Source organism: Halyomorpha halys, unplaced genomic scaffold, assembly GCF_000696795.3.
Source record: "Halyomorpha halys isolate HHAL.00 unplaced genomic scaffold, Hhal_1.1 Scaffold1752.1, whole genome shotgun sequence".
NCBI lineage: Eukaryota > Metazoa > Arthropoda > Insecta > Hemiptera > Pentatomidae > Halyomorpha > Halyomorpha halys.
The window spans coordinates 22,193-35,577 of NW_027115467.1; the positions used below are offsets into that span (position 1 = coordinate 22,193).

General features: G+C 27.0%; 1 protein-coding gene across 4 annotated transcripts in view; it reads right to left on the reverse strand.

Annotated features, from left to right (window-relative positions):
- Positions 1-5,713: 5,713 nt before the first annotated feature.
- Positions 5,714-13,385, reverse strand: part of GABA-B-R1 (gamma-aminobutyric acid type B receptor subunit 1) — a 21,619-nt gene continuing 13,947 nt past the window's right edge. For 3 of the 4 annotated variants that reach the window (XM_067052517.1, XM_067052516.1, XM_067052519.1), the window contains exons 17-19: positions 11,373-11,417; positions 10,526-10,589; positions 5,714-6,916 (exon numbers count right to left, since the gene is read on the reverse strand). In XM_067052517.1, the coding sequence (XP_066908618.1) occupies positions 10,557-10,589; positions 11,373-11,417 (78 nt within the window). In that variant the 3' untranslated portion in view covers positions 5,714-6,916; positions 10,526-10,556. The remainder of the gene's footprint in view (positions 6,917-10,525; positions 10,590-11,372; positions 11,418-13,385) is intronic. The other variant, XM_067052518.1, reaches the window with a different exon arrangement.

The following is a 13,385-nucleotide window of genomic DNA, read 5'->3' on the forward strand; positions in this document are numbered from 1 at the left end:
TTGTCTAATACTCACTCTATAACCATGTAAAACTAAAGAAAATGTCACAATAAAATGAAATTTAATTTGTTTTGAAATAACAAATTGGAACTGTATAAAAAATAAAGTATTAAAAACTGACTTATTTTCTTTTCTTTGTGCTTTCCAATGAAACTGATACAATTAAAATACATAAATACCCAACAACTCTTTCAGTGTAAACCGAAGAAAAGATAAATAATGATTTTATGTAATAATGAAATCCAAAAACAGTATTCAAAATAATAGCAGTATTATTAATAACTGATTTTTTTAATATTATATACTGATTTTTTTTTATATTTTATATTTTTATACTGATTATTTAATGATTTTTTTCCCCAAATTTTTGCAGTTTAAAAATTCAAAGCAAGTTATACAAAAAGCAAAGGAATTAGGACGATATTAATAAATAGGTTGCATATTTTTTACTTAATGTTTATTTTTATTTTTATTTTAAACACAACAATGTTCTGGCTATAAAGGCATCATCAGGTATTCTGAAAAAATGGAATAATTTTATAATCATTTTAGGAATCCATTTAACATGTCCTAAATAAAACAAAATCGCAGAAAGAAGGAAATAACAATAGTTATAAAACACCTAATATACCGTGATAGCATTTACCCATCTCTTCTTTTCTATTTCTACTATCTATGAAATATATACATTCTATTACAGTCCATATGGAACTTGTTATTAATTTTAAATAACTATGAAAATTAGTGACAGACTATAAAAAGATTAAGTAATCTAAGATATTACCAAGGTATATTTCATATATAGTGGGAAAATAAAAGAAGTAAGATATAAATACAATTATAAAAAGAGAGATAAGCTATATTTAGTGATTTATATGCTACATTATTATTTTTTGTTACTTATGGCTTGTGTTATTAAAATGGGTCAATGTTTTTCAGTATACCTCATGATGGGTTTATAGCCAAAAAGTTGTGCTTTTTAATAAAAAAATAGATATTTGGTAAAATATGTTTATTAATAGCCCATTTATTAATGCTGACATTTTTTACCTTAAACATTTATAAAGAACATCAAACCAATAATTTAAAATGTTATTTTGATAAAAAAAAAAAAGTTTCTTGTATATTTATATTTAAAAAATCGGTAAGTACAATAATTGTAAAGCATTATTCTCATTCTAATGGTATATTCAAATAATCTTTTCCTTGAAGAGGTTTCAATTTTCTTAAAGTTGTTTTACTCCCATAAATGTTCTGTGGAACTAATTAAGAAAGTATATATTATGTACCTATGCACTAATCTGGAGTTGAGACTAGTTCTGATGTTAGTCATCTACGTTAAACTAAAAAATCAAATGAAGACTGTTTAACTCTACTTGTTTGTACTGGAAGATAATGTGTTACGAGATCCAAGTAACTTTTAAGTTTTTTTTTTCAAAATGCAAGATCTTTTAATAATATTCTCACAAGGTTTAATTTGTGGGATAACAGTAATTTTGGATAAATTCCATCTTATTATACAAGTTTAATTGTATATAATATTTTATCAATAATAAATTATTACAAACCATCATTTGACTTTTTTTCTTGAGGTCATAGAAACCAAATGTACTATGGTTAGCACTTAAGTATTCTGTACATGGATACCAGAATAAATCTCCTGCAGGTTAAGACAAACGTCTTCTTTTATTTTTCAGCAAACCTAGAAAATAAATTTTCATCTCTAGTCTGTAATAACTGGGGTAACCTGCAAGAAAACTAGTCTTTCCCGCTTTTGTTGGAGTGATTGTGGTAAACTGTATAAACAACATGTAGTTTTAAAAATAATTATTAGTAAAAAATTTAGCATGGTTTATTCATAAATAGTTTATAAAAATGTAACATTTATATTTTACACATTACTTCAATTTTTTCATTCTATCGAATTGTTCGATATTCTATCGATATTAATATTTAAATTACATCTTCAGCTTTTAGTTTTTCTAATTACTAAAAAATTGTTTGTCATATATTTCTCATCAATAATTGTTTTAACATTGTTGTCAGTAACAGAAACGCACCCCCCCCTCCCTTTGTTTACGACGAAAACGCTTTCTCCAAACGTTTTTCAGATACGATATCATTAGTATAACATAAAATAATTTCAATTATATGTACAATATCGTAAGAGTTTTCAAGAGAGTGAACTAATTAACACTCGTTGGCAGAAAAATATCATGATTTCAAACAGGAGTGCCATTAGCTGAGCCATGGCTCAGGGCAAAAAGCACAGCGGATCACCTGCTCAATATTTCAATACAAATGTTATTTTATGTTTCCTCGCTAAGTTTGGCCCCGTATAGGTATGTACAGTATATATATCTCTAAAAGATAAATCAATTTGATCAATCTCACTACTTTCACCTACCCCTTTCTTAAAGTTAAAGTTAATCGCTGTAAGTATAAATTAGGTGAAAGCAAAAACTGCTATCACAATGCGGAGGTCCCTCACCTCCAAATTCTTGTATAGTAGTATTACCACAGCTAAGTATCTCATTGTACATCTTAAAGTACCTACGGTATAAAGGTCTATATCCAATCCGATTTATATAACAAATGCGTAATGCAACTTACATGTGTTTTGCTTTGTGTTTTAGAGGGATTGGGGGGGGGGGGAAATGCTATAGCAATTACAACTTCTGAATCACAAGAACATTTTATGCCGAGCACGAAAACGTTAAAAAAATAGATTTTGATTTTTTTTTTTAGGATCGCAATACTCCCTCTTATAATACATTCCATGTATAGGTAATTGAAAGTAAAAATCGAAGGCTCAGAGAAGGAGAAATTTAATTTTTCTCTTGCTACGAAAATTCATATTTATGAACTTTTCGAAATGCGAAAAACTAATATTAGGTTTTCAACACAAACTTGGTATAATATTCCAGGCATACATCTGGTCTAAATATATGATTTAAGTTTAGTACAACTTTTCATTTTTAAATTAAGACTCTTCACAGACACAGACAAACCATTTTGCGAGCTCGGTTTGTGTTTGTTTGTTTAGTGGCGCCAAACTTCATTGGTCATCAACGCCATTTATATTTTATTTAATTTTGCTAATATTTGTTAAATTTTATTTATTTTTTAATTTGATTATTTATGATTTTATTATTTTTTCCTTCCGATCAAGTTATATTTTTGTCAGTAAATTTTGTGATTTTAAAAACTGAAACACCAATTCTATTGCCTTATCATCGTCTCCAAGGGTTTTTGTGATATCTTGGTTTGCGAGCTCGGTTATTTGGACTCAGGAGACCTCAAAACCTGGATTTCCGTCAGAAAATCAAATTCGAAATTTTTCAAGAGCATAATAATTCCCCTTGCTATATATTCCATTTTGGGTAAATAGAAGTTAAAAAAGCACTAAAATGGATTCAACTGTCCAAGAAATACTCCTGGCACATACCACAGCATAAACTAATGGCTGAAAATGTGTTTTTTGGACTGTGAGGGCTGTAAAACTTAAAGTTCTGTTGGATACTGGATAATGAAAATTTGACTAATATGCAATTACAATCCTCCTACTCCAATCAATTAGAAACAGGAAAAGGTTAAGGATGAAACTTTTGGAGGATTTAAAAATTTGCTGATTTAACATCAAAGTGGCATGGGCACCTAAATAAGTGTACTAAATTTCATTAGAAAGGCCTAGTAAATGCACACACTACTTCATCAGAATATTGCACCACTATTTTGGAAATGAATGTTATGTTATTATTATACTCTATCTTCCCTGGGTATCTCTCCTATCCTTTTCCCTTTAGAGTATAACCAAGGGCAAGTACCTCTTGGCTGTCTCTGACCTTTCACAATTATCTACAGCAAATACATTTAGGACTTACCATCTCCTATTCAATCATTAGCAAATACTTGAAGGTTTTTACAGTATCCATCCTGTGAGGATTTATTTATTTAAGTGTTTTGACCACTAGGGTCATTTACAATGTGAGGATTTAAGACGCATACACTCAAAACTCTCTGATTGTACATGGTTTGTAGATTGAATCTACAGCAACTCCGATCCTTATATCAATCACCTCAAGTCCAGTTAATCTAATCTTATTGAAAAATCCTTCTGATGTATATACACTCAAAACTAATATATACAGTCAAGATCAGACAAACAGACATGGACTAAAGTTTCTGTTAGTATGTAGTAAGTTCAACCATTTAAGTATCTTTAGAATGCTATCTAGACCATGGTGTATTCTTCTCTTTTACCTATTCTTGTATAATTAAGAAGGCATGCAGTATATAAACATATTTTGTATACTTTTTAGAATTCAGAATAAAAAAAGCTATTTTAACTAGTAACATTGATTTCACTTTCTATGAGTGAGGCATACAATTATATTATCGTTCTTCACTATTATTATACAAAAAATATTTCAGTTTTAAATATGTTAGTGTTTAAAGAAAAAGGGAAAGAAAGTGTGATTAAGAAGGTTATTTAATAACCAAATTAATTTCTATATATTACATGAAATTAATAATGAAGAGTATAGGAATTATTTCTGTACCTACTGTGAAGAAGTTAATATCAAAAGTCTCATCAAATTAATATTATTTACACAAAGAAATAAATAAACATTAATGTTAAAATAAAAGAGTAAAATAAATGTGTTAATGAAAAAAGAAAACCCTTAACCTTATTGACTTGTCACATTTAATCAATTATATACAACTTTTCATAGTTAAAACAACACTTAACAAAAATTAGTTAACACAACTAAACAGAGTACACGCAAACAGAGTTGGCGGTCTTCCTCTAATACTGCACTCCTCTCTTCCTCAAACTTCATTACAACCTCCAGAACAATTGGATGCACTAAAGCCTATATTAACTTACTTAATTTTTTTTTTCATGCACTCCTTATTTTTGTTCCTCTGAAGTTTTCATGAAGGATGTATTATGTATTATTTGAGTTTTTCATTACTAAAATATATCATTACATACATGAATTTTGGGAGCAATGTTCTATACCTTCTGCCTCTTGAAAAACTATTCAGTCTAATTCAGGAAATTATTCTCATAATGGATGACATTTTTTCCAGGAATAACCCTAAATACAAATCGGAAAAGATCCCGAATCTATCACAGGTAATCAGAGCTTCTACTATATAGATCAAATATATTTTTTTAGTGAGGAAAAGACTTCCAAATAGGAAACTATAACTATAGTTCTTCATTCATTTATTATTATCACTTCCTTGGAACTAGAAAACATGACTGACTTACTTGGGAGAAAATAATAAATTTGATTTTCTTGCCAAAGATGCACTAAAGAGGAAAATACACATGTTTTCTATTGTTCAAAAGACTTTTGTCCATATATCAAAAAGCTAAGCAAGAAATGAATATTGCTTGAGAAGATTGGGTTTAAACAGAAAAAGTAACAAACCAACCAGTTGGTTCTCATTGAAAATCCTAGGATTGTGTTGAGGATGAATTTATTATTTGTAAAAATTCAAAACTTATAAACTAAGGCAAGAATATAGTCTACCTTAATAAAATATCACTTTAATTCAAAAAGACATAAAAGTAAAAAGTAGTTTTTACTCCTATACTAAGTAGTATAGGTGTTGGTCTGTGAATAAAATCTTACTTAACATGTGACCTATCTTTTAGTAAGGAGCCTGAGTAGTAAAACATTAAGAATGAAAGATAATAAATAATTTAATTAAATTTATTTATAAATAATAACATAATATTAAATATTTAAAAATACATTATGTACATAAACAATGGACCTTATAGATTTTCAAGTTGTCAGTTAGTAACACTAATAACATCATTACCATATTAAGATTAATTATAAATAAGATATTATATATAAATCACAGTAGAAGTCTACATTAAACCTTTGATCCAAAATAACCCAGCTAAAAAAATTGCCCTTGTCAGGATAATATGATTATATCATCGATGACTGAAATAATACAACTTTATTATAAAAGAACTTAAATAGTTAAAAACAGAGATTGTTTCTAGTTTTCTATGCATTTAATAATTAAAGTTATCATAAAGAAAAAAATTTAAAATAACAGAATAACTGAATATTTAATGAAATGCTTGTCATCAACGCTAAAATATAAGTTAAAATGAACTAAAGCTTACAGTAATTATTAAGTTAATAATGAAAAGAAATTGAAGAGTGAAAACCTAAAATTCTACAAGTTTCACAAGGCTAATATTATTAGAAAAAAATTTAACTAGTGAATTGCATCAAATACATTTTAAAAAAAAAAAAAAATTTATATATTATTTTACAAAGTCCACATGAAGTTAAAATTAACAATAAAAGGAAAAATTAGAAAGTGGTACTTTTTTCTTAAAATCGCTTAAAATTCATGTAGTACCTTTTGGAACAGACCTCTGTAACAATCTTTATAATTTCAAACACAACAAAGACAGTTTTACAAGAAAAACTGATCGAATATTTTTAATACTAAATATCAACTACAAATTAAATTAAAAGTATCACAGTTTATAATATCTGAAGATGAAAAATATTTAATATTTTTGTAGTCTGATGTAAAATAATTCTATAAACATATTAGGCAGTACGTAATAGGGAAAAATATTGTTTTATGGTAAAATTAATTACAATTTTAACACTTAGTTGATACTTAAATGTTTAATTAACGTTTTGGCAACTTATGCAATAACGATTGACAATGTTCTAATACTTATGTATTAGTTTGTAGTAACTTTAATATATAACCTATCATTACTTATCGATGAAAATAAAAGATTTGAGAAGAATATAATTAAAAATCGACTACTACTATATTATGAGAATCCTCTTCTTATCCTCATCTTGTTGGATGTTACTATCCGCACTTTTCATATTGCATCCCAAAAAAGGTCAGCCTATAAATTATTTCCATACATTTAGAAGTAAAATAAATACTCAACAAATATTTAGCAATTAATAGTTATCAAAATATATATTTAAAATAAGTAACTTTTGATTACAAATTAAAATTTTACATAGAAAATGGCAAAAAAACATGAAAAAGTCACGAACGATTAAATTAAACTTTCCGTTAACCAGGCTATTGTTAAGTAGCGCAATTATATTCTTTATAAATCATTTCGTAATATGGATTCCTAATTTTCAAATGACCAAGTTTTTTTAATTGTATCACAAAATAAATAATTATGAAGTATTTGTCAGTAAACAACAGGTGTTGATGGCCAAAAGGTTTTACACCTTTAAACAAAACCATACGATCAATAAATAATAATAATTTTATATAATTTAAATAGAATATTAATACTTAATTTATCATTTGTTTAATTGAAATTTTATTTAGTTTAAATATCATATTAATGTACATGCATGTATTAGAGACCATATCATAAATATTTTTATTAATTTATATATCTCATTGTATTCATTTGTATTGGATGAATGTGATTTTTGGGGTAATATTAACAAAATATGAATGAAGAAATGTATTAATCAATAAACGTCTTAATTATTAATAGTAAAACTAATTTTAGTTAGAGTTTAAATTTAAGAGTAGTCATTGGTCTATTCTCCAACTAGATTGAAGATTGAACATAAAAAACCTACATGGCTTGGTATGGAAAAATTGAATTGTTCTTCAGTGACCACCAGAAAACGAGTCACTGATTACTTCATTTCTAGACCTTAGACAATGTTCTAAAAAACTGTGTTTAAAATTGGTTATATTGCCTTCCAGTTATTCCATAATTTATTTCCTTTGAAACTTGGAGCTCTTATGAAGATGAAATTAAAAAACAAAACATTGTAACAACTGAGAAGAAATGAAGAAGAATAGCTTGATTGATAAGTAAAATTAAATTGTCGATAATCATAATAAAATAAGAGTGTCACTCCTTCATCAAATATAACTTTTGTATCATATTATTAAATATTTTGTTATATTTATTATTAGGGAAAGTACTGTAAAGTAAGCATACCAAGAAGAATACTTCAGTGAACAAACTGAATGATAAAATTAAAATTGAGGTAAACTTTGTTTGTTTCTCAAGATAAGTAAATAATAAGCATCAGTACACAAATATTTTCTATTAAACAAATTGAGTAATTGCATATTTAGATCTAAAGCTATCAACATAAAACAGTTTATTTCAAATAAGAAAAATATTTCTCTTTGAAATAACAACCCTAGCAATAAGAACATTGTTGTTTATTACCTAACCTTCTTTTAAATACTTCCAATGGTTTTCCCAGAATTAAAGTACTTTTGAAGACAATGAAAGTTAAAAGTATTTTTTTTATTGAAAATTCGATAAATTACCACAAACATTTGACCACAAACCCCAACTTTGGTAAGAAATAAATAAAAACGGAATTCGGTAAAATCCAGGTGGTAAAAAGTTTTAAATACTTGGGTGAAATAATCAGTAGAATTTTGTCAGAGAAAGAAAGCATGGAATACAGGGTTAAAAATTTGGAGAATTTATGCTACTTAACAAGTAGCATTTACAATAAAAAATATATCTCCAAGAAGGCCAAACATAGGCACAACTGTACAGTGGTAAAACCAGTGACATTGTACAGAGCAGAGACTATGTTCTTTCCCAGCCTGGAGAAACTGCTGAAAATAGAAAGAAGGATTCTTAGAAGAAAACATGAACCCAAAATAACACCAGAAGGATACAGACTGAAATCCAACAGAGAAATTTACAGTGAAACCGCTGATTTGGAAACAGAAATGAGGGCAAGATGACTTAGGTTTTATGGACATAAGCAAAGGATGGCTGAGGAGAGATTGAACAAGAATATTTTCAGTAAGATTATTGGATATAAATTCAATCACGGATACACGGTACAAATCAAACAGGAAACACAAAGGCTTAGGTTTACACAGGATTTGTGTGAGGATAGAACCGTCTAGGAGGACTTGGACGGAAGAAAGGAAGAAGTTCAGTGAAGTCCTCAAGCAGAGATGGGCAGAGAGGAAGAAATTGAAAAAGAAACCTGATTCATAGTCGCGTAGTCCTTTAGGATTCTGTTTCGCATCAAATAATAATAATTTGATAAATAGTGCTAATTCAAGAAAATGATGAGAAAACACCTGACTTATAAAAATACAGTGTAAACTGGTGATGGAATAATATTATAGTCTGGAATCTAACTATTGATAAATTTGGTGATAAAAAATAAAAACGATGACTTGGAGGACATAAAAATCAAACATCTTGACATTTTGCACCAAAATGTTACAGAATCAATTAATGTTCATTTATTATCAAAACATACATATATTCACCCACAACTACATATCTTATTAATAACTTTTAGAATCATATGGTTTGTTTGGAAAATTCATAAATTGATATCATTTACATAATATATATTAAATTATCAACTAAGCACTGACTATTTATACACAAAAAAAAGGGGGCAACATTTTTGCATGTGGCTACTATCTAGACATTAATTTAAAAAATATGGAATAATTATCAGAAATTCAAATTCGATAATAATAGCCAAATTTAATTTTAATAAAGGGATCACTTGAAGTAATTGTATACCAAGTGTTTTGGGTTAAGCTTATTGTGTTAAAGAAAACAAATTAATAACAATATCCAAGACTTTAATAATCAATACAAGGTGTTCAAGACTCGATTGACATTCCCCTTAAAATCTACAGTTTCGGAATCCAGGGCTCTTGGAGTACGATTGTCAACAAAGTGTGTTTCTTTTAAGCTCATATTCAAACCCTGTTCAAAATTGAACCATATTTAATAAAATGTAAGAAACAATTACCAAGCACATAACACTAGATATTTCTACCATGACCTTTTCAGCAAAATGACAATCATGGTTCAAATGGGATAATCTCACTTAATAATTAATATAGGACCCTGTACAGTTAGTTAGTTTTATAGCTGACTGAATTAGCTATGCTGTTTATTCTGGAACTTTTTTGGTACAAGGCTTCCTATTGGAGATAAATGAAAATTAGTCTGAAAATATATATATTTATAAGAACCTTTCCAATGCTTCTATAAAAGGATTAATATTTTGAATTAAAGAGCATGATTTTAGAATTTGATTTCCTATAAGGACCCATCATAAAATATACCACATTCCATTAAGAATTCCAGAGTTATATGCCCTGACAATATATCGGAGAAAGTTCAAGAGTTTGACAAGCTCAAAAGAAACTTTAGATGGCACAGTTGTTCCCACCAAATTTTGCAATTTTATTTCCAAAATTGTGGATCACGAGTGAGTGTCAATTGAGTCTTAAGTGCTCTGTATGGCTTTAAAATACTACCATTATATTTGTATTAATGTAAATAAAAAATTAAAAAGGCTTTATTTAATTCTTTAAACAAGGTGAATTGAAATCAGATTAGATAATTTACCAAGTTTTTATAGATTTTAATGAAGAACTAGTACTTTCTTAAATAATTTTCATAGGCTAAATTTACTCTAATCTACATTAGTTAGTTACATTAGTTTAAAAATTATACCTTTTATTGCTATGAACGAAGAATAATGCAATTAAAGCTGAGCATCTTCATAATGACCATCAATCTGTACAGAAAATTCCATTATAATTAAATTATACATTAAATTTTTTTTTTTTTTTTTTTAAAAGATCCGCCCGTTCACAACACATAAATGCTATATTAATGCAGTAAGTTGTGCTGTATTTATACAATAATAAATATACCAGACATTTGGCATAAATTCTATGCATCCCAAAAATATAAGTGCATTCATAAAGATTGTTTTATATGGCAATTTATAAACCGATATTATGATAAATTAAGGTTGCATTCCACGGACGGATCTTCCAATTCATTTTTTCTACCAAAAAGTTCTTTTTTTTTTTTTTTTATGAAATTACTAAATAAAATGTAAAATCTCGTTACAACAAATTTTTGTTCTTTTAATCTTATAGAGCAGAGTGATGAGCAATGTCATGACTGAGTGCAAATATAAATTTGGGAGCATATTACAATGATAAAAATGTAAATGTTAATAAAATAGTGAAAAAAAAGATAACACAAAACTTTAAAGATGGCTTCAATATTTCCAATATTTACTGTGTTGAGCTCTATATTAAATCTTATTTTAAAAAGAACAAAAACAGGATATTTTTAGTACAAGTATAAATGTTATAACGAGATTTCACCACCATCCTGTTTACATTTTAACATGAATAATGTTTTTAAAAATTGAACAAAAAATGGCAAATATACAGGAGGGTAAGTGAAACTAATAGACTAAGCTTTGGGTGTATTATCTTATTTAATTGTTATTATTATTAAAACAATTCCTATAAATTAATTTATTTAAATAAACAATTATTACTGTAAGCAAATTCACTCCACCACTTGAAAGTTGCATTATGACAACCTAAAAAAAGGATTATTTGTTTAACAAATAAACTTGATTTAAGTACAAAATACTAGTAGTTTGAAAAAAAAGGTTAATATTAGGAAGTAAATATTTAGAGTAAAAACTTTATATAAATAAATTCTTCCTAAATAGCATAAAACATAATTTTTATGTTTAGCACATAAAAAGGAAGAAAAAAGTTTTCATTAGCTTAAAATTTAAATCATATCAGTTATATAAATACAAAACTAACTGGTTAATAATTACCGAAGCCCAACTATTAATGATTGTCAATTTTACATTCACGCAAATACAATAAAATATCAGCATTTTGCTGTATTATTCTTAAAAAAAAAAATATTTACTATCTGTTTTCTGATTTCATTTTTATTAATGACCATTCTATTTCATTAACTGTAAACAAAGTATGAAAATATTAAGATGTCTTCTACTGTATGTTTAACAGCCAATATTTTTATAATAGATTAATTTCTAAGCATTCTGAATTTATTTAAAAATTAATATTTTACGAGATTATCATTTTTTTTAATTTTCATATGTTATTCATAAAGGGGATTTTTTCTTCCCATGTCCATTTTTAGCTTCATGAGACTACAAAACAATAAAACTTTGACAAATATTATTTCCTAGAAAATAAATGTTAACAAATCGGTACATATTTGCTACTTATAATAATTGTATTAAAAATACATTTATGAAGTATCTGAGGTCACTTTTACTGAGCAGTTGCTATATTTTTTAAATAATAAAATTATACTACAAGTTTAAACATTGAAGAGTAGATATATTGAAAAATAGAAGAAATCATTCCTTTTTTGCAACCACCCCATAAGTTATTTACATTCCACAGGAGCAATCAGTCTTTGTTAAGGCTTATCATTATATTTAAATTTATACTTTAACAGCAAACAATAAACCAAAAAACAGAAGGCAATCCTTTACACAACCTTTTTGCTTTCAACAAGAAACAGTAATTTTTAACTGAACTCTTCTTATTAATTATGAAAAAATAAATCTGCAACTCAAAATCCATGAAAGTGACAAGGCTTTCGGAACCAATTTCTATCATTTTGCTGATTGGTGTAGACAAAGGGTATGATATTCAACCATAAACAATACCTCATTGTCTTAATTTTGTTTTAATCAACTGGACTCCCATTATTTTTATATCTTTTCCTGATATAACTGATAAAATTTTGTTTCCACCAAAAATCTTTTAAAAAAAATTCTTAGGGTTAAGAAGTAAAAGTTAAATTATTAAATTAAATGTGTTATTATTTTTTCATTCTTCAATATGGTCCCAATTCTTTCTATCTACCAATTTATTAGATCATCATTTCCAGCATGAGGATCTTTGAATTTAAAAAATGACCAAACTTAAAATTGTAACTAATACATTACTTATTTGTAATAAACCTAAAAAAAAAAAGTAATAATTTAGGTAAAACAAAAAGTAATGAGAACAAATAATATACACTTTTTTTATACTTATGCAGTTTCCTGTAACTAAAGAAGATAATTTTTACTAAGGTAACTTCAAGGTCTGCCGTTAGAGCCAATGAAAGTCAAAAGTTGTTGAAAATAAGAGTAGATGAAAATTTCCTTTCAATCTAACTTTCCTTATTTCCCTTTAATAATGGTGGAAGTAATATCAACGTCATGTCCTAACAATGTGTTTTAAAAAACATTTCTCAATTTAACAAGGCAGGCCAAGCCAAGCCCTAGGATTAAGATTAGGGTAGCATCATCATCAAAAACCTGAGATATTATTTTCCTAGTTTATAATTTTCTTTTTACTTCATGAATAAAGAACATAATAAAATAAAGGGCTCAATTTTCCATTCTCTGAAAAATATATTGTTCATCATAACACAGTAAAAATGTATCTATTTGTGATAAATAAAAATTAACATAAGAAAACTTTGTGATTCGTTAAAACAAACAAATATATGTATATATATATAT